At 44.6% G+C, this 22,500-nt stretch overlaps 1 protein-coding gene across 1 annotated transcript in view; it reads left to right on the top strand.

Moving 5' to 3' along the window:
* The window catches only part of rhocb (ras homolog family member Cb), a 30,351-nt gene that overhangs the window by 500 nt on the left and 7,351 nt on the right, over positions 1 to 22,500 (top strand). Inside the window, exons 2-4 of the mRNA XM_038819681.1 lie at positions 12,127 to 12,284; positions 14,537 to 14,657; positions 14,856 to 14,986. Coding sequence (XP_038675609.1) covers positions 12,129 to 12,284; positions 14,537 to 14,657; positions 14,856 to 14,986 — 408 coding nt within the window. The 5' untranslated portion in view covers positions 12,127 to 12,128. The remainder of the gene's footprint in view (positions 1 to 12,126; positions 12,285 to 14,536; positions 14,658 to 14,855; positions 14,987 to 22,500) is intronic.

The raw sequence follows: 22,500 nt of genomic DNA on the forward strand, positions 1-22,500 counted from the left end.
GACTTCAGTCTTGCTAGGGTTCCATGATGCGTCACTTGTTGGATGTGACCTAGATGTCGGACAGTTATTTATTTCTCCTTGAATTTGGCTCTCTTGGTCATGTTAGGACCATGATTGTAATGAGGTCAGGAGCCAAACCCCAAACTGAGCACAAGTTCAGGCTTGATAAAACTGCTTGAAAAAACTGTCAGACACCTGGAAAAGATTTGGTCCCCTTATCTAAATCATATATTGGCATTGGAGGCAGTCCAGAGAAGGTTCACTAGGTAATCTTGGGTATGGAGGTATCTTATGAGAGGTTTGACCTGTACTCACTGACATTCAGAAGAATGAGTGTTGACCTTATTGAGACATATAGGATTCTTTGGGGGGGGGGGGGGGGGGGGGGCTTGGCAGGGAAGATACTGAGGTTGTTTCCCTCTGAGAAAGTCTTGGACCAGTGGGCATAATCTTAGTAATTAATCTCATTTTTAGATCTGCGAGGAGGAATTTCTTCTGTGGGATAGTGAATCTGTAGAGTTCTTTTCTGTAGAGACTGGGTGTTCAAGCTGAGGGATTTTTAATCAGTAAGGGAATTGTGGGTTGTGGGGATAAGGCGAGAAAGGAGTTGAGGATTATATCAGATCAGTCATCGGGTGGCCCAGTGGTTAGCTCTGCTCTGCCTACGGTGCTGAGGATCCAGTTTCGATCCCGAACCTGGGTCACTGTTCTATGTGGAGTTTGCACATTCTCCCTGTATCTGTGTGGGTCTCTTCTTCTCCTCGTCCTCCTCCTCCTCCTCCCCCCCCCCCCCCCCCCGGCCCAAGATGTGCAGGGTAGGTGAATTGACCACATTAAATTGCCCCCCCCCCCCCCCCCCCCCCCCCCCCCCCCCCCCCCCCCCCCCGAGTTGGGAAAAAATAATTGGGTACTCTAAATTTCTTTTACAAAATCAGTCATGATCCAGTTGAATGGCGGAGCAGATTCAATGGGCTGACTGGTCTGCTTCTGTTCCTGTGTTGTGGTCGATCACTAGATTTAAGCTAATTAGGGCAGCGCAGTGGTTAGCATTGCTGCCTCATGCCGCTGAGGTCCCAGGTGCGATCCCGGCTCTGGGTCACTGTCCATGTGGAGTTTGCACATGCTTCCTGTGTTTGCGTGGGTTTCACCCCCACAACCCAAGATGTGCAGGATAGGTGGATTGGCCACGCTAAATTGCCCCTTAATTGGAAAAAATGAATTGGGTACTCTAAATTTAAAAAAAAAAAAGGGATTTAAGCTAATTGACTGAATTGAATTTGACTTTGTGAATTGGATATAACTGGGGCAATTCTTCAAAATTTATACAGCACATCATAGGGACACACCCTCCCCCCCCATTAGATGTTAAATGTTTTGCTTTGCTGCAACAACTTGGTTAGGAGTGCAACTAATTCAGGATTTAGCCTCTAGTAGTTCAGCTGGGCTATTGTCCAGACCTGTAGCCTTTGCTATTGCCAGTGCCTCCATCCAATTCCTTACGTGGTGGTCTGATGCAGACCACCTCTGGAGGTGGCAATGAGTCATCCAAATGCTTCAACCTTGTCTTTTGCATTGACATACTGAGCTTTGCCATTACTTGAGGATGGGGCTGTAGAAGATTTATTGCATGAGTGCCACATACCTCTGTTTGGCATAGCTGTAGTCTTTTTGTTTAGGATGCCTGGTGCTGCTCCTGGCATGCTCTCCTGCACTCCATTAAACCAGGGTTTATCTCCTGGCATGAGGATACACAGGGCAATGAGGTTGTAGATTGTGGTTGAATACAATTCTGCTAATGGCCCACAACTATGGATGGTCAGTTTTCAGGTGCCAGATCTGAAATCTTATCTTATTTAGCATGGTGGTAATGCCACACAATTGATATACTCTGAAGGTAAGATCTCTTGAGTTTCGGATCACTTCTGGTATTGCATCTGTGCTGTAGTGCAAAAGAGATGGCTAGTTTGTGGAAGGATGAAGTTCAAGAATTGCAGCAAGCTATACTTGTATTCCTGGGCTAAATGATCAACTAGTCCCTGAATTGATGGAAGTTGGAAGCAAGATGTGAGGACAAGAGCTCTTAGTAGCATTGTTGTGCCCTGGGTCAAAATTGGGTTCAAGATTGTTCTATGCATGACTGCGCATATCAGAACTATGTGACAAAGCTGATTTCTGATGGATGTTAAAGGTGCCCTGGCAAGATTCAAACAGCTGTTCTAGTATCTAGTCAACTTTTATCCTTGACTGATATTACCAAATACTAAATTCTTCAACCCAGCAGCCACGTTATACATAAGTAACAATGTTTATGCTGCACTTTGGGCTATGTGATTTAAAAGGCATTATATAAATTTATTTCTCTGACCTATGCTGTTCTTTCACTATGTTCCTGTCACTGAATTGTCAGCAGCAGTGACCCAGGATTTATCACTTAGCTTGGAAACCAGAACCTTATTACCCAGGCAACAGTTTGCAGACCAGTTGGCAGTTGTCATTTGACCAGCTTTAAGTGTTTAGCTTCAAGCCTGTAGACCAATGATGAAAAGGATTAAATATCCATGGTTGAATTTTGAGGCAAGGTCAGTTGACATTGTACATGTGACTGCACCCTGATCTTGCCAACTTGAATACCAAGCTGCTTATTCTCAATGTGAGTTTGCTAAAATGATAGGCCAGTTATTAGTTCAGTGGTATCTTAAGCAGCTTGATGGAGTATTAAATGGATAAAGTAAATACAGAATGAACTGGCACCCAAAGGTTGGTCTTGCTAACTTCTGAAGTTAACTCATTAGTGTAGGTGCTGGTACTTGAGGCTCACTAGAGATCACTTGGCAATTAGTTGTAAGGCTTTTTATAGCTTAGTCAGGGTTTCCCCAGTTAGCATACACTTGCACCAGGAGTGTTCCTAGAGTGATTGGGGGGGGGGGGGGGGGGGGGGTGCTTGAGTGCATAGAGGCTGTTTGTAGCAAATAATGCCCTGGCTAAATTTGTTTTAGCACATTACAGCATGATTGGGGCATCATTTTTGGCTTGGCTACTTATTGGATGGACTTGACCGCATGGGCACTTGCTTCATGCAAGCAATTAAATACTTTGTGGGGGAAGAGAGCAGAGGAGGAATGGTGAGCTAAGCTATAGATTTTATGCTATTTGTTGCTGTCGCAGGAGTATAATTGCTGACTACTTCACATGTGATTTTTCCCCAACACTACCTAGGACTGGGGGAAGAATGAGCAAGCAAAAATGGGGGATTTGAGGGGACCAGATGCTGGGCCTCCAAACTTGGCACTAAGCAAACCTCGATGTGCCCATCCGGTGGAATTTCCCATGCCAGTGCCCATCTGGTGGAATTTCCCATACCAGTTTTCCCTTCAAGTTATTGATCCATTTTATGGTTCAGTTTTACAAATGGCCATTGTTCCTAATCATGAGTTTCAGTAAGCTGATTGACTGACTGGAGAACATTGGTGAACCCAATATCACCCGTGCTCAAATATTCTCGGGTTTCCCTTTTCAGCATGAGTTACTGACCATTGATTAGGCATCCTAATTGTTCTGCCTCTGGCTTACAGGTGCCAAAGCCATTTGCTGCATCCCTGCCACGACTCCAGTTTGAGATCAACTAATCCAGCATGGATTAGGGTGTCTCTAAATTGATATGGCTTGGTTATGTCCTAAGCAAGCTAATGATGTATTCACTTAACATGCAACTTAACCTGCAATTTACCAACTAATTTATCCATTGCACCATTCATCATGCTACTTGGCTCTTAAGCTGCTATTATGTCACTAACCCAAGAGTATTTTGCATTCTTACACTGGTTATTTGTGATTTACCATCTAAATTGTGAGCATTCATTGGGATTTTGATTTGATTTATTATTGTCTCATGTATTAGTGTACAGTGAAAAGAATTGTTTCTTGCATGCTTTACAGACCACATACTGTACATGGGGAAAGGAGAGACTACAGAATGTAATGTTACAGTCATAGCTAGGGTGTAGAGAAAAGATCAACTTAATACGAGGTAGGCCCATTTAAAAAGTCTGATGGCAGCAGGGAAGAAGCTGTTCTTGAGTCGGTTGGTACGTGACCTCAAACTTTTGTATATATTTCCTGATGGAAGAAGGTGGAAGAGAGTGAGTATGTCTGGGATGCGTGGGATCCTTGATTATGCTGGTTGCCTTTCCAAGGCAGCGGAAATTATAGACACAAGTCGATGGATGGGAGGCTGGTTTGTGTGATGGACTGGGCTACATTCGCAACCTTTTGTAGTTTCCTGCGGTCTTGGGGCAGAGCAGGAACCATACTGAGCTGCGATACAACCAGAAAGAATGCTTTCAGTGGTGCATGTGTAAAAGTTGGTGAGTTCTAGCTGACATGCCAAATTTCCTTGGTCTTCTGAGAAAGTAAGAGTCATTGGTGGACTTTCTTAACTATAGTGTCAGCATGGGGGGACCAGGGCAGGTTGTTGGTAGTCTGGACACTTAAAAAACCTTGAAGCTCTTGACCCTTTCTACTTCGTTCCGATTGATGTCGACGGGGTGTTCTCCTACGCTTCCTGAAGTCGATGGCGATGTCCTTTGATAAAGGTGGACTGCTGATGTGATTAGATTTGAAACTGATGCTTCGCAGATGTGTTATTGAACAAAACTTTGTACTAATCCACAAGGAGTTAGTAGGACCAATGGCCAAGCTTTGGTCAAAAGTTATGGTGGAAGTTTAGGGAGGGAATCTCTCAGCTTAAGTGTTACAACTGTGATGGGAGGAGTGTGAAGTTTATCTAGGCTGTACCTCCTGCTCCTCTGCATTATTGATGATTTTTTCTCACGAAAATGGCCAGTTATTTGCCTTCGCTACTGTTCGACCCAGAATAAAAGACTTTACGCTCTTTTCAGTAAACTCTGTTATGATGGAATTGGTTGGCATTCTCTCCTCTCTCCCTCTCTGCAGAGATGGGGAGTTGAAGAGTAAATGTTATATAAAAGAAAATGAAGAATCTCGTGTGAAGAGTTAGTCCCACATATCCTTTTTTTTTAAAAATTAAAAAAATTTAGTGTGCCCAATTCATTTTTTCAATTAAGGGGCAATTTTATTGTGGCCAATCCACCTACCGTGCACATCTTTGGGTTGTGGGGGCAAAACCCACACAAACACTGGGAGAATGTGCAAACTCCACATGGACAGTGACCCAGAGCCCGGATCAAACCTGGGACTTTGGTGCTGTGATGCAGCAGTGCTAACCACTGTGCCACCGTGCTGCCCTCCCACTGATCCTCCTGAGATGAGGATTCTTAGCTGGATACTGGCAATCACATGGTTTCAGGCAAAGCAGAATGAGAGCTGGGCAGCTTTTCCTTTCAGCTCGGTCTCAACTGAGTTGAAAACTTGAAGTTAATTTGTGTCATGTGATTTCCAGGTAATAACTACCGTTTGCCTTTAAATCAATTCCCCCCCCCAATTTTTTTCAGTAGCCTTATCTGTCATTACATTTAAGTTAAAAGGTGAACTCCACGCATATTCACGTGGTACACGGGCTGGCCAAATCTGAGTCAAATTGACTGTTTCCTCAAGCCCATCCGTTTTCCATTTATATGCTTTGCCCAACCTTTGCGCAATTTTTTGTCCCCTGCCACCTCTAACTAATTTGAACTTTATACTTGGCCTCGTTTCCCTCTCTTTTCTCTGCACATCCCCACCCCCCCCACAAAACCGCCAGGACAATAATCCCATTGTTTATTTAAGATGCAAATGTTCTTGAGGCACTCTGCTGCTGTATTAAATGTAGCACAATTCTTTTGAGGGGCAATAGGAAGAAGCTTTTTATGATTAGGAAGTGTGGAAGGTCATCTTATTAATTTGTTTTACATGGTAAGAATAGAGGAAAACCTGGAGGTTTAATCAAGATGTGGCTGGCAATGAGTGTGCACTTTTTAAACTGCAGAATGGAGATTGTTGCAAGGCTGCAGTCCAAAACAAACTTGAAATCCTCTAAGAATTTACTGTTAGACTGGAAAAACTTTGCAGTGGCCTAGCCAGTTTCGTGACTACATAATTAAAACCTTGTCTGCATTGAAGCAGGCGGCTGACGTGGTTGGGTGAATATCAGGGAAATATTGGCGTTGGGTTATCTGCAGGTTATGCAGGAAGCATTTTGGCCACAATTCCATGCAGTTTATGTCCAAATTAAAGCATCGTTGCAAGGTTTCCCCATGCCAGAAAAATGGGGTTGGTTTCACCCTAGCATTCCCCTGCCCCCCAGCTATGTGCATGTCCTAGGGCTGTCATACCTTTGTCCGTCTTGTTTTTTTTCTCTTTAAAATTTCGAGTACCCAATTTTTTTCCCAATGAAGGGGCAATTTAGCATGGCCAATCCACCCACCCTGCACATCTTTTGGTTTGTGGGGGTGAGACCCACGGAGAGAATGTGCAAATTCCACACGGAGAGTAACCCGGGGCTGGGATCGAACATGGGTCCATGGCACCGTGAAGCAGCAGTGCTAACCGCTGTGCCACCCTTGTTTTTGCTTTTCTATCCCTTTTAGTAATCTTAAGTATTTTGGTTGTAGCTGATTTTAAGTTTGCTTTACTCCTATTATGCATTTACTGGAGTTGGGTGATCGTGATGTACAGAAACATCTTTGAAGGAGCTGGTTTAGCACAGGGCTAAATCGCTGGCTTTGAAAGCAGGCCAGCAATACGGTTCAATTCCTGTACCAGCCTCTCCAAACAGGTGTCGGAATGTGGTGACTTGAGGCTTCTCACAGTAACTTCATTCGAAGTCTACTTGTGACAATAAGCTATTTTCGTTTTCATTTCCTATGTTGAATCCTGGACTACACCCAATTCAGCATTTAAGCAGCTATTCTGTCTGATAGTTTCTGTTGACGATTAGTTTTCCACAAAGAAGTTGGTGAATTGTTGCCACCTCCAGGCAAACCTTAACAATGATCCTCTCGAGGCAAACTTGATTTTTCCCTAAATAGAGAAAGCTAGCCATGTCAGATAGCCAGGTCTCTGACTTTGGGGGCTTTGAGTCCCTCCAAGCTAATAATATCTGTCTCTGGGCTACCAAGGAAGCAAAGAACGTCTGCCTCTTTCTCCTCCTGGATACTCTGATCTTCTGACACCCTGAAAATCGTCACCTCCAGACTCGGTGCCACCCTTGTTTTTAACACTGTGGACATGACATCGGCAAACCCCTGCCAGAATCCCCTAAGCTTTGGATATGTCCAAAACATGTGGGCATGGTTCACTGGCCCTCCTGCACACCTTGTGCACCTATCGTCTACCCCAACAAACCTGCTCATCCAGGCCACTGTCATGTGAGCCCGGTGAACGACCGTAAACTGTATCAGGCTGAGCCTGGCACATGTTGTGGACGCGTTGACTCTACGCGACGCATCTGCCCAGACACCATCCTCTATCTCTCCTCTTAACTCCTCTTTACACTTGCGCTTCAGCTCCTCAGTCTGTGTATCCTCTGACCCCATGAGTTCCTTATAGATGTCAGAGACCTTCCCTTCTCCCACCCACACTCTGGAAACTACCCTATCCTGTATCCCCTTGGTGGTAGGAGCAAGAAGGTTGAGACCTGCCTACGTAAGATGTCCTGCACCTCCAGGTACCTAAATTCATTTCCCCATACCAATCCAAATTTCTCCTCCAACTCCCTCAAGCTAGGAAAGCTCCCCTCTATAAACATCTCGCCCATCCTCTCAATCCCTGCTCACTGCCATCTCCAAACCCCCCCCCCCCCCCCCCAATCCATCCTTCCCAGGCAAACTGGTGATTATTACAGATTGGAGACCATGCCAATGCTCCCACATGCTTCCTCCATTGCCCCCAGACTCTGAGCTGCCCACACTACAGGGCTGTTGGAGTACCATGTCGGAGGGAATGGCAGAGGTGCCGTTATCAACGCCCCCAAGCTGGTGCCCTTGTATGAAGCTGCCTCCATACACTCCCATGGTGACCCCCCCCCCCCCCTCCACCCCCCAAACTTCCTAATCATGGCTATATTTGCCTCCCAATAGTAGTTACTGAAGTTTGGCGGCGCCAGTCTCCCGGCTCTGCTCAGGCACCCCTTTATTACTCGTGGGGTCTTGCCTGCCCATACAAAGCCAGTGATCACTCTGTTAACCCGTTTATAAAAGAACTGCAGAATAAAGATGGGGAGACACTGGAACACAAACGGGCATCTCTGGAGGACTGTCATCTTCACCGTCTGCACCCTCCCAGCTCATGACAACAGGAGCATGTCCCACCTTTGGAAATCGTCCTTAATTTGGTCTACTAGTCAGGCCAGATTTAGTTTGTGCAACCATTCCCACGCCACTTGGATGCCCAGATACCTAAAACTTCCACCTACCACTCTAAATGGCAGTTCTCCCAGTCACCTCTCCTGTCCCCTTGCCTGGATCGCAAACATCTCCCTTGTCTCCATATTTAGTTTGTACCCCAAAAAACAGCCAAATTCCCCCAGAATCCTCATTATTTCTTCCATCCCCTCTGCTGGGTCTGATTACATACAGAGCAGGTCGTCTGCATAAAGCAAATCTCTCTCGCTCTCTCTCGCTCTCTCTCGCTCTCTCTCGCTCTCTCTCGCTCTCTCTCGCTCTCTCTCGCTCTCTCTCGCTCTCTCTCGCTCTCTCTCGCTCTCTCTCGCTCTCTCTCGCTCTCTCTCGCTCTCCTCTCGCTCTCTCTCGCTCTCTCTCGCTCTCTCTCGCTCTCTCTCGCTCTCTCTCGCTCTCTCTCGCTCTCTCTCGCTCTCTCTCGCTCTCTCTCGCTCTCTCTCGCTCTCTCTCGCTCTCTCTCGCTCTCTCTCGCTCTCTCTCGCTCTCTCTCGCTCTCTCTCGCTCTCTCTCGCTCTCTCTCTCTCGCTCTCTCTCGCTCTCTCCGCTCTCTCTCGCTCTCCTCTCGCTCTCTCTCGCTCTCGCTCTCGCTCTCTCTCTCTCGCTCTCTCTCTCGCTCTCTCTCTCGCTCTCTCTCTCGCTCTCTCTCTCTCTCTCGCTCTCTCTTTCCCCCCCTGAATCCAGCCCCTTGAAGCTCTCAGTGCAATTGCCAACGGCCCTATGGCTAACGCAAACAACAGTGGGGAGAGGGGGCATCCTAGTCTCGTCACCCGAAGCTGCCTAAAATAGACCAGTGTTGTCCCATTCGTCCGTATGCTCACCACAGGAGCCTGATACAGCAACCTGACCCAGTCAATAAAGCCCTGTCCAAATCCCGCTTCAGGATAATCAAAATCATAGCCTGTGACATCCTCGGGGTAAGTACCCCTCTCTCCCTTGCCTCGTTGAATGAATGTCCTCATTAACAGAGGCCCCAATATCCCAGTGAAATTTTTATAGAACTCCACTGGGTACCCATTTGGCCCTGGGGCTTTACCCAACTGCATTGCCTTCAGCCTCTCCGCTATCTCTTTGATCCCGATCTGGGCCCCCAGCCATTCTACCAGCTCCCTGTCTACCGTCAGGAAATTCAGCCCCCCTAGGAAGTGCCTCATCCCCCTCCAGCCCATGTGGGGCTTAAATGCTTTCTTTCATGAGATGTGCACATCGCCAGCTAGGCAAGCAGTTATTGCCCATCCATAATTTGCCTTGAGACAGTGGTGGTGAGCCTCTACTTGGCAGTTTCAAGTACTATGAATTATTTCTAGGGTTATTTTTACTTCTAAATGGTGAGCATTGCTTGACTGTTTGTTGACCTGGATCCTATCTACATATACTCCAACAAGTGAGCACTGGCTACTGATTAAGAAACAGGAGCTTTTTATTTATTTACAGTTTCTCCTTCAGACTTGGACCAATTGAGTTTAATTGTCTATTGTAACTGCTGAGGACTAACTTGGAAGACCCTACTGGAGTATGAAGGTTTATAATTCCTGTTGCTATTTAATCAGGTGATCCTCCCTCTTCCACTGTCTAGCTGGCGTCTGTTTCCTGACAAAAGTCCAACATTTGTTCCCAGGCCTAAACCCATGAGTAATGGTGCTTCTGACTCACAGCTGTAACTTGACAAGCATTTCAGTGTTAACTCCAGTTAAAATAAACCTTTTTTGTATATGTGCTGCCTGCAAGATGAAGAGAAAGGGATTTTCTTCTGGACTCTGTACCTATGGGTGTGCTGATTTGATTTAGTTTCCACTAATCTGGAGGTCGTTCCCCAAAGAGGCTATTAATCTTTCTCCCAGCAACATTATATCAAACTATTTGTCAAAAAAGCATCATGGCTGTTTTCCCTAGTATCTTGGGCCTATATTCATCCTGTAACTAGCCCATGAGAAATTCTTCTCATAATCCTGCTGTTTATGGAACCTGTGATCAAATTAGTACCATTTGCAGTAAAAGTGACCACTTCAAAAACGGACTCCCAAATATTTGGGATAAAATGAAAGGGGCTATGTAGATATAATTTGGGTTATTGGCAAACTGGTAGGCATAATAATTGAACCTAATTTAGTCATGGTCAAATGTTTTGAGAATTCCCCCCCCCCCCCCCCCCTTCCAATGCCTGACTTCAGGCAGATTAGGATTGGAACTAGGTTGCAACTAGGTTTTTGTAATTTATTGTCTGTAAATGTCCAAGCATCCACTTGGACATTACTGTGACTCATTGAAGTAGGTTGGTCTTGGGCAGCACGGTGGTGCAGTGGATTAGCCCTGCTGCCTCACGGCACCAATGTCCCAGGTTCGATCGTGGCTCTGGGTCACTATCTGTGTGGAGTTTGCACATTCTTCCCATGTTTGTGTGGGATCAGGGGTGAGCTGGCAAGGTGGATACAGAACTGGCTAGATCATAGAAGGCAGAGAGTAGCAAGGCAAGGGTGCGTTTCTAATTGGAGGGCTGTGACTAGTGGTGTTCCGCAGGGTTCGGTGCTGGGACCATTGCTGTTCGTAGTGTATATATAAATGATTTGGTGGAAAATGTAACTGGCCTGATGAGTAAGTTTGCAGACGTCAAAGGTAGGTGGAATTGTGGATAGCGATGAGGACTGTTGGAGGATACAGCAGGATTTAGATCATTTGGAAATTGGGCGGAGAGATGGCAGATGGAGTTTAATCCGGACAAATGAGAATGCATTTTGGAAGGTCTAATGCAGGTAGGGAATATACAGTGAATGGTAGAACCCTCAAGAGTATTGAAAGTCAGAGAGATCTAGGTGTACAGGTCCACAAGTCACTGAAAAGGGCAACACAGGTGGAGAAGGTAGTCAAGAAGGCAGATGGGATGCTTGTCTTCATTGGCCGGGACATTGAGTATAAAAATTGGCAAGTCATGTTGCAGCTGTATACAACCTTAGTTAGGCCACACTTGGAGTATAGTGTTCAATTTTGATCGCCACACGTCCAGAAGGATGTGGAGGCTTTAGAGAGGGTGCAGAAGAGATTTACCAGGATGGTGACTGGTATGGAGGGCATTAGCTATGAGGAGCAGTTGAATAAACTTTGTTCTCACTGGAATGATGGAGGTTGAGGGACGACCTGATAGAGGTCTACAAAATTGAGGGCATAGACAGAGTGGATAGTCAGAAGCTTTTCCCCAGGGTAGAATGGTCAATTACTAGGGAGCATTGGTTTAAGGTACGAGGGGCAAGGTTTCGAGGAGATGTACGAGGCAAGTTTTTGTTTTTAAACACAGGGTAATGGGTGCCTGGAACTCGCTGCCGGAGGAGGTGGTGGAAGCAGGGACGATAGTGACATTTTAGGGGCATCTGTACAAATACATGAATAGGATGGGAATAGAGGGATACGGACCCAGAAAGTGTAGAAGATTTTAGTTTAGATGGGCAGCATGGTTGGCACGGGCTTGGAGGGCCGAAGGGCCTGTTCCTGTACTGTTCTTTGTTTCGCCCCCACAACCCAAAAATGTGCAGGCCATGCTAAATTGCCCCTTAATTGGAAAACATGAATTAGGTACTCTAAATTTTTTTTTAAACAAAAAAGTAGGTTGGTCTCAGTTTTTCCTGTTCTGTACTTTATGTTCAACTGTTTGCTTAGATTTATCATTGATTTGTGACAAAACTGCAGGTTGTTGCATTTGTGGTTCTTAATTTCTGCTTTCTTCACTCTTCCTCCTCTTTTTCTCTCTTCCCCCCCCCCCCCCCCCCCCAAATCACCACAGAGATGGCAGCCATTCGGAAAAAGTTGGTCATTGTTGGAGATGGTGCTTGTGGCAAGACATGTCTTCTGATTGTGTTCAGTAAGGATCAGTTCCCTGAAGTGTATGTACCAACTGTTTTTGAAAACTACATTGCGGACATTGAAGTGGATGGCAAACAGGTGAGCTTGGTTGGTCAAAATTCAACACTAAAGACAAATGTCATTGCTAGTGAATATGTCTCTCATAAAGATTTTACACAACTTTGTGCCCTTGAGGAATTAACCAAACCTTGCGTAGTAGCTGCAGGAAAAGTGTGACCTATTTTCCCTGTCCCCATTCTGGTACTGATGAAATGCAAATTAAAATTTCAGCTGTTAATCATTACTACTTGTAATTATAGTACCTCTAACCTAAGAGTGTCCCAAGGTGCTTCACCAAGAGTGAGGCAAAATTAGGTACTCGCACTTTCCTGCAAGTGATATTAGGACAGATGGCCAAAAGTTTGGTGAATCCTTTTTAAGGAGTGCCTTAAAGGGAGGTCTAGGGTTAAGCAGAGGCTTGGAACCGAGGCAGCTGAAGGCCTGGCCATCAAAAAGGTGGAAGTGTAAGGCAACTCAGTGGTTAGCACTCACGGCGCTGAGGACCTGGGTTCGATCCCAGCTCTGGGTCACTGTCCGTGTGGAGTTTGCACATTTCTCCCTGTGTCTGCATGGGTTTTGCCCCCATAAACCCAAAGATGTGCAGTGTGGGTAGATTGGCCATGTTAAATTGGCCCTTAATTGGAAAAAAAATAATTGGGTACTCTTATATTAAAAAAAAATTTTTTTTTTAATTTTTTAAAAGTGAAGTGACTTTAAAATCTGCTCAACCGGTCAGAATGCTGTGATAGCTCAGCAGGCTTGTGGGGATGAGGAGAGGTGAGGCCTACTGGGTTTGATTGTTCCCATTCAATGGTTCAATCAAATCTTCCAGCTCGGCCTTCAGATTGCTACAAATAGCGCGACAGTTCCACAACTGTAATCCCCTGTAGTGTGCTAGAAAGATCATTTGGATGCAGAGTTAAATATAACCACTTGCTAGCAAAAATGCCAACTATTTCACATTTATGTTTAGATCACCAAGCCATTCTGGTTTTTAGATGGGTGTAAAAGCTAGGGACTACTTTAGCCGGTAGGGGCAGCAGGGTAGCATGGTGGTTAGCATAAATGCTTCACAGCTCCAGGGTCCCAGGTTTGATTCCCGGCTGGGTCACTGTCTGTGTGGAGTCTGCACGTCCTCCCCCTGTGTGCGTGGGTTTCCTCCGGGTGCTCCGGTTTCCTCCCACAGTCCAAAGATGTGCGGGTTAGGTGGATTGGCCATGCTAAATTGCCCGTAGTGTCCTAATAAATGTAAGGTTAAGGTGGGGGGTTGTTGGGTTACGGGTATAGGGTGAATATGTGGGTTTGAGTAGGGTGATCATGGCTCGGCACAACATTGAGGGCCGAAGGGCCTGTTCTGTGCTGTACTGTTCTATGTTCTATGTACTGTTGCTTGTTGTTCCAGAGATATGGGGCTGGATCCTCCACCCCTCTGCGCCACATTTCTGCCTCAGCACGTGGGGGGAGAGCTCCGTTACACCGGCTGAGTTTCCCATTGTGGGTAAGCCCCATGCCGTCGGGAAACCCAAGGGCTGCTGGTAAAACGGAGCATCCTGTCGGTGGAGAATCCAGCCCACTGGGTTTGTCTTGTGAAGAGAGATTGAGCAGTTTAGGCCTATACACTCTAGAATTTAGAAGAATGAGGGGAGGGGGCGATCAAATTGAGGTGTATAAGATGATAAACGGTATGGATAAAATAAACATGGAGCGGATGCATCCTCTTGTGGACACTCTAGAACGAGAGTTCATAGTCTCAGAATGAGGGGTAGCAAATTTACTTCTCCCAAAGGTCGTGAATCTGTGGAATTTGCTACCCCAGTGTGCAGTGGTTGCTGGGCAGAGTAAGGAGAAGTTTGACAGATTTTTAATTAGTAATGGGTTGAAAGGGTATAGAGAATGGGCAGGATGATGGCCCTGATGAGATCAGCCATGATCTTATTGAATTGTGGAGCCGCTCACAAGGCTACTCCTAGTTCTTAGTGCTAAGAAAGAACGAGTTTGTCTAACACTACCTTCCAGCTCTTGGTCTGTAGCTTGTAGGTAACAGCAGCTCAAGCACAAATCCGATGGTATTGATTAATAAGAGGATCAGGATTATGGGGATGACCATGATTGAATGGCAGAGCAGACCCAATGGGCCGAATGTCCTAATTCTGGTCCTATATCTTAATGGTCTTATAGTTGGTCAAGGTCCCCTCTTGAGTATATTAAGAGTACATTAAAATTAAGTCTATTAAAAGTAGGATGGATTGTTTATGCTCCAAATGGTAAGTTGCAATCTTTTTTTTTTGAAGGTTGAACTTGCACTGTGGGATACAGCTGGACAAGAAGACTATGATCGACTCCGACCCCTCTCTTACCCTGATACCGATGTTATTTTAATGTGTTTCTCAATTGATAGCCCAGACAGCTTGGGTAGGTTAGCTTCTATGTTTTGTGTATTGTGTGATACAGATTCTTGAGTTTGTTGGGACACTTTTTTGAAATCTAGCATAATGCAAGAAGTTCATAGTGGCCATGCCAGCAAATAATATCCTGCCGTTTTGGCTGCAGAGAGAACTTAAATAATCTTTTGAACTTTCTGAAAGTCACTGATAAATAACTCTCCTGCAGAAAATATCCCTGAAAAATGGACACCGGAAGTGAAGCATTTTTGTCCCAGTGTGCCTATAATTCTAGTTGGAAACAAGAAGGACTTGAGAAATGATGAGAACACACGAAAAGAGCTTGCAAAAATGAAGCAGGTGAGTGTTCTCTGGTGAGGTACCTCTCTTGATTTTGATGAGTAATGCCATTTTACATATGAAATTAAATTAACTAATCTGTCTCCTTGAAATTTTCTTCCTGTTTGGCTTCAAATTCCATCAAATATGTGCTAACATGTCTCCATCTAACTTTTAGACACCGGGTTTTAAAAGAAGGGTTAAATTATTTTGGAGAGTTGCATATGGAAGCTTGCATCCCCTTGAATAGAAAATGACCTGATCTGTTGAAGCGTTGACTGGATTAGATACCGTAACTGGAGCGAGTTTGCTCGTGCGTCTGGAACAGAGGAGCAAACTTAACATTAGAATCCATTCTAGGGTTTTGTTAGGAAGAACATTTTTACCAAAGTTATGGAAATCTGGAATACTTTCCCCAAAAAGCAGAGTCTGGGGTAGGGATGGGGCCGGTTGGAAATTTCAACGATTGAGGTTTTTTACTATGCAAGATCAAAAGGCAGCTAAATAGCCAGGGTATAAATCGTGGCAGGCTCCCCTTGTAAATGTTTTCATCTGCAATAGTTCGTATTGACTATAGTCATCCATGCAGAAAACATGACTTGACCATCTACACTGAATTTTCTGGAGGGTGGTCTCAATGCTGTTGAACCCAGCGTTATGTAGGACCTTGTTTATGGTTTTGTCCTGCTGGCCTGTCATTTGGATAAGGATTCCAGAGCTTTGTGATACCTGTAGAAGACCCTGTGTCTTGTACCATAAACAAGGGGGTGTTTGTGCAGGTTTTTAAAAAATCAGTTTTTAGCTCTACCATAGAGTCAACTGCAGGCAGAACCTCTGGTTAGATGCATGGATGGATGTGATCTTCAACAGTGCCATTGCTGGAACATACCAATCAGCTGTGATCTAATTGCATGGCAGAATAAGCTCTGCCAACTGGCTTCCTCTGGTCTGATATCTTTTTCTCTCTCTTGATCTCTGCTTCTCCCTCCTCTGAATTCTCACTACGCTGTTAAATTAGCATAGTCAGGGATGGCACAGTGGTTAGCACTGCTGCCGACAGTGCCGAGGACCCAGGTTTGATCCCGGTCACAGTCCGTGTGGAGTTTGCGTGGGTTTCACCTCCCCAACCCACAGATGTGCAGGTTAGGTGGTTTGGCCACTCTAAATTGCCCCTTAATTGGAAAAAAAATAATTGGATACTCTAATTTCTTTAATTAGCATAGTCAGCCCACCCACAGTGGCTGTTCTTTGAGTTTGGCACTGTGGGAGTATAGTATCAGCCTGATCTGATTCACATTGTTATAAATAGCAATGAATGATGGGCAAATTGAATTGTCTGCCTTTTTACTTCTCCTGCCTTTTCATTTTGTCCTCCCTCTTAATCTGAGCTAGAGGCTAGCTATAATAGTCCACTATTACCAAAAGAGCCATTAAATCTAGGACACATGGAAATTGAGCTGTCAGAACAGCTAATTGATTGCCAAAGCTAATTTACTTTAGAAAAATTGATTTTCAATCCACATTCAAAACTCTCAGCCCACACATGGCTAATTAAATGACAGAATGCCACAAAACCTCTTTATTCCCCATTCTGTTTGGAAATCTGATCAGACCTAAGATGATGCCATTCTGAATAAGGAACAGCCTTGTGCTATGATGCAGAGGCCCATTTATGAAGTTCACTACGGTGAATTGATACCTATTCACTACCACCCCCTATACAACTCTATCTTGGTATAAAGATTGCAGTGGTTGGCATTGCCACTTATTCTGTGGGACTTGTGGGTTTGAACACTGATTTCCCACTCGAGGGGTGAAAATAGTTTGGGGTTCATATACCTGTGTCTCTGGGCTGCCATTGTTTGTTTCAAGATTCCAGTGTATGACCTCTGATTTACCAGTTTTACCTCATTCACTTGAATTAATTCATAACAGAAACCTTTATACTGTGCCAGCTCTTGGAAGGTGTTATCTAATTAGTCCTCCTTTGCTCTTTCCCCCATCGCCCTGCAAACATTCCCTCCGGTATATCTGCAATTCCCTTCTCCCACTTTCCTGCCGGGCAGTGAATTCCAGATTGTTGTAACTTGCTGTTGGCATGCTCTCTTGCAGATAGTCAAAATCTTGGGGGTGGGGGGAGATTTGAAAACTAGGATGAACTTAGTTAAATTGTATACTAACTGATTTAATGGTTCCTTCCAGATGCTTAAACGGGTGTCTGCAGGATGATTGCTTACTGTAGTAACACTGGTTTTGAATGAGAATCATCCTTGTTTGGCACTTTTAAATTGGAAGAAAGTGCAGTTTAAAAAAAAAAAAATAAAAAAATTTTAAATCCATAAATATGTTCAATGAGGTTTAATTGGAAACAAAGCTTGTCCAACTTGCCACTGAAAGTGAGCTGTGCTTGGAGCTGGTCATACTCAGAATATCCAGATGTTGGTAAATTGGATCCCACTTGAACTCATGTAATTCATATCAGCGGAAAGTTGAGTCTACTTTGTGACATCAAAGGATGTAACCTTGGTGGGGACGAACTACAAATTTCCTTCCCTCTAACTCTGCCGACCACAAGATCTGTGCACTGTAGATTTGACAACTATCACTTGTAGCTTTTAGCTGTAAAGCTAATGAGAAATCACTTGGTGAATTTAGAGAAGTTTGTTCATACTGGCCTGGTCTGCAATCTTGGATAATTGCTGTCACTTAAATTATCCCCAACTTGGGTGTAGGTCTCCCACCTAATGGTACCCCCAACTTGGATGTAGATTGCCCACCTGATGGGTAACCACCTACAATGTTACATGCCAACATTTGTGATCAACATTTTAAATGATTTGGAATCTTGCTGAAGGATTTATGGAACCAAGCTAATGCCCTTCAGAGAAAGAAATCTGCTGGCCTACAGCAATGTGGTTGACTCTTGCCCTCTGAAAACCTATCAAGCCATTTGTGTTTTATCCCGTTACAGAAAAGTCAATAAAAGTGAAACCAGACAGATCACCTGACATCAAAGACCAAGGTTGGCAGAGCTGGGCGTGCTGTTGTCATTGCTAACATTGACGGTTGTGCCAAAATTGGGAGAGCTGTCTAGAGACTAGCAAAAGCCTGGCGGTCTTATTCATGGGTATCGTACCTTATCGTGTCCTAGACACCACTATCCCTGTGATATCTCATCCAATCAGCAAAGCAGACCGACTAGTGGCAGTGTTTTGCAGTCAGATGGAAGTTGCCTGGGAGTCAACAACTTTGACTCTTGTACCCCATGAGGTCTTGTGGTATCATGTGAAACATGGGCATGGAAATATCCTGCTGATTACCACCTATTGATCCTCAGCTGACCTACCTGTTGCAGATACATCTGTCCATGACAGTAACAGTAGGTATGAACAGTGCACAGTCTTTGGCAATTAAGTCCCCATCTTCACATTGAGGACAGCCTAATCTTGCGTGACACTATTGTGCTAAATGGGATAGATTTGAACAGATTTAGTAACTCAAACTGGTCACTGGGCCATAAGCAGCAGCAGAATTGTATTCGGCACCATCTGTAACCTCATAGAACATATAGTGCAGAAGGAGGCCATTCGGCCCATCGAGTCTGCACCAACCCACATTAAGCCCTCGCTTCCACCCTATCCTTGTAACCCATAACTCCTCCCAACCTTTTTTTTGGACACTACGGGCAATTTAGCATGGCCAATCCACCTAACCTGCACGTCTTTGGACTGTGGGAGGAAACCGGAGCACCCGGAGGAAACCCACGCAGACACTGGGAGAATGTGCAAACTCCACACAGTGACCCAAGGGGAATCGAACCTGGGATGTTGGTGCTGTGAAGCCACAGTGCTATCCACTTGTGCTACCATGCTGCCCTCGTGTCCTGACATTTCCCCCACTACCATTTACCATCAGCTGGGGGATCGGCCCTGGTACAATAAAGAGTTCAGGAGGGCATGTCAGGAGCAGTACCATGCCTATCGAGTGTCAACCAGGTGAAGCTGCCACACAGGACTGTTTGTATATCAAACTGTAAAAGCAGCATGCAAAAGTCAGTGGTCCAAAAAACACAAATCAGAAGCTTTGCAGTCCTGCCACATCCAAGTCATGAATGGTGGTGTATAATTAAGCAACTAACAGGAGGACCAGATTCTACAGGGAGCCCAACGCATTTGCAAAAGACCAGCTGAAGATGTTAGTAAATGCTTCACAAAAGTGCTGAGTCAATGATCCATCTCTGCCTTCTGAGACCCCCCAGCTTTGCAGCTAGTCTTCAGACGATTCTGTTCTTTCCTTGTAATGGCTGAAGACACTGAATACTGCAAAGGTTATGGGCACTGACAGCATGCCGGCAATAGTACTGAAGACTTGTGCTCTCCAGAACTAGCTGCAGTCCTAGCCAAACTGGTCTCGTACAACTACAACACTGGCATCAACCCAGCAATGTGGAAAATTGTTCAGATATTTCCTGCTCACCCTTGTCCACAAAAAGCAAGATAAATCAAACCCAGCCAATTACTGCCCCATCAGTCTACTGTTGAACTTCCAAGTGTTGCAAGGTATAAAGTGGCACTTTGTCACAGCCTAATGTTCAGTTCGGGTTCATTTTGGCCACTCTGCTCATTACAGCCTTGGGTCCAAACATGGACTGGAGCTGAACTCAGGATGAGGTGAGAGTGACTACCTTGGACATCAAGGCAGCATTTGAGTGAAGTGTGACATCAAGGAGTCCTAGCTAGTCTGGGAAAACTCTCTGGTTGGAGTCTTATCTGGAACAAAGGATGGTGGTTGTTGATCAATCATTTCCTGGACATTGTTGTAAGAGTTCCTCAGGGTTGTGACCTAAGTTGCTTCATCAATGACCTACCCTCCAGTTTTCAGTTGTCTTGGATTTAAAGCTATGCATTCACTTCAAATACTTGACTTTCTCAATTCATTATGCCTCCAGTTTTGCTGCTGGCAATAATTGATCAATAGCTAACTGGTTTATCCTTTAACTTATAGGACAAAGGAGTTGTATTTACTAGTCTGCAGCACAATTTGCGTAAAGAATTGTGAAATTTATGATATCTTTGACTTTTCGTCATCTTTGGCCTGATATCAGGATCCAGAGTTTATTTATTTAAATGTTTCCAATTAAAGGGCAATTTAGCGTGGCCAATCCATCTACCCTGCATATCTTTGGGTTCTGGGGGCGAGGCTCACACAGATACTGGGAGAATATGCAAACTCCACACTGACAGTGACCTGGGGCCAGGATCGAACCCAGGTCCTCAGCACAGTGAGGCAATAGTGCTAACCACCGCACCAGTCCACCTTGAGTTCTAATGAAAATAAATAGTTTAAATTATTTTATTGTAATTTCTACACTTATTACTCCATCTTCATTTTCAATTATTATTGCTCAAAAATAAAATACTAATATTTAACCATATCCTCCTCTATTGACTTCGGAGTGAGCCTACCTTCTAATTTGGAAAATCCATTGCTATCATTTAAAACAAATAATGTGTGTGCTGGAAAAACTCAGCAGACCTGGCAGCATCTGTGGAGAGAGAGAGAAACAGTTAATATTGAGTTGCTAAATTGCTACCCTTCCCATCAACTTACCTTCCAACTACACTATATATTCATAATCGTCAGCATTGGCCTCCATTTTCCTGCCTTTAGCTTCTCTAGAGAACTTGAGCAGGGATGAGTGGGACTAAATGAAAGAGCAGGCACCAGTAGGCTGAATAAGTAGCCCCTTGTGCAGTACTGATGGGGGGGACCCAACCACCCTGTTGAATTCTCTCACCCTTGTCTTTTGAATCATACTTTTATTGTGTTGTCTGGATCAAGCTGAGTAACATTAGTTTTAGTGAGGAGCTGAAAGGTATTGGTAAAGAAATGGTTTTGGGGGAAATTAATGGGATTGAAGGTGGACAAATCTCCAGGGCCTGACCATCTTCATCCCAGATTACTGAAGCAAGTGGTCCTAGAAATAGTAGATCCATTGGTGGTCATTTTCCAAAATTCTTTGGACTCTGCACTCTGCAATGGTTCCTACAGATTGGAGGGTAGCGAATGTAACCCTGCTATTCAAAAAGGGCGGTAGAGAGAAAACTGAACTTTAGAACAGTGAGCCTAATGTCAGTAGTAGGGAAGTTGCTGGAATCCATTATCAATAATTTCATAACACACAGCATTTAGAAAGCAGTAATGTAATCGGACAAAATCAGCATGTATTTACGAAAGAAAAATCATGCTTGACAAATTACTAAAATTATTGATGTGACTAGTAGAGTAGACCAGGGAGAACTGGTGGATGTGGTTTATTTAGACTAGGTAATATTAATATGTAAAGTACATGGGATTCCAGATAGTGTCTTGATGGATAGAAAGCTGGTTAGCAGATGGCAAGGAGAATGTTGGAATAAATGGGTCGTCTTCTGATTGGCAGGCAGTGACTAGTGGAGTACTGCAAAGATCTGGATAAAAGCAAATTACTGCGGATGGTGGAATGTGAAACGAAAGAGAAAATGCTGGAAAATCTCAGCAGGTCTGGCAGCATCTGTAGGGAGAGAAGAGCTAACGTTTTGAGTTCGATGACTGAGACTTTGAAAGAATCATTGGACTCAAAGTTGGCTCTTTTCTCTCCCTACAGATGCTGCCAGATCTGAGATTTTCCAGCATTTTCACTTTCACAGCAGAGATCTGCTAGGACTCCCAACTGTTTACATTATATATTGGTGATTTGGACGAGGGAACTAAATGTCATCTGTGGTTATCTGCTTTGGTAGCAAAGATAAGAAAGCAGATTATTATTTGAATGGGTGTAAATGAGAGGTGGATACTCGGCGAGACCTGGGGTGTCCTTGTGCATCAGTTGCTGAAAGTAAGTGTACGGTACAGCAGGCAGTAAAGAAGGCAAATGGTATGTTGGTATTCATAGTGAGGGGATTTGAGTATAGGAATAGAAATGTTTTACTGCAGTTGTATAAGGCAGAATGGTAGTACATTGGTTAGCACTGTTGCGTCATGGCAACTGGGACCCAGGTTTGATTGCTGGCTTGGGTCACTGTCTGTGTGGAGTCTGCACATCCTCTGTCTGCGTGGCTTTCCTCCGGGCACTCGTTTCCTCCCACATGTCCCAAAAGACATGCTTGTTGGGTGAATTGGACGTTCTGAATTCTTCTGTGTACCCGAACAGACGTCGGAGTGTGGTGACTGGGATTTTCACAGTAACTATGCAGTGTTAATGTAAGCCTACTTGTGACACTAATAAATATTAATGTATTAGGGCATTGGTGAGGCCACACTGGAGTATTGTGTGCAGTTTTGGTGTCCTTATCTGAGGAAGGATATTCTTTCTATGGATGGAGTGCAGCGGAGGTTTACTAGGCTGCTTCCTGGGATGGTGGGAGGAGAGACTGTGGGTTAGGATTAATTTTCATTGGAGTTTAGACGAGGCGAGAGGGGATCTCAAAATTCTATCTGGATTAGACGGGCAGATTCAGAAAGAATGTTCCTAATCGATGGTGGGAGAGTCCAGA

The sequence above is a fragment of the Scyliorhinus canicula genome, chromosome 15, assembly GCF_902713615.1.
Source record: "Scyliorhinus canicula chromosome 15, sScyCan1.1, whole genome shotgun sequence".
NCBI classification, from domain to species: Eukaryota; Metazoa; Chordata; class Chondrichthyes; order Carcharhiniformes; family Scyliorhinidae; genus Scyliorhinus; species Scyliorhinus canicula.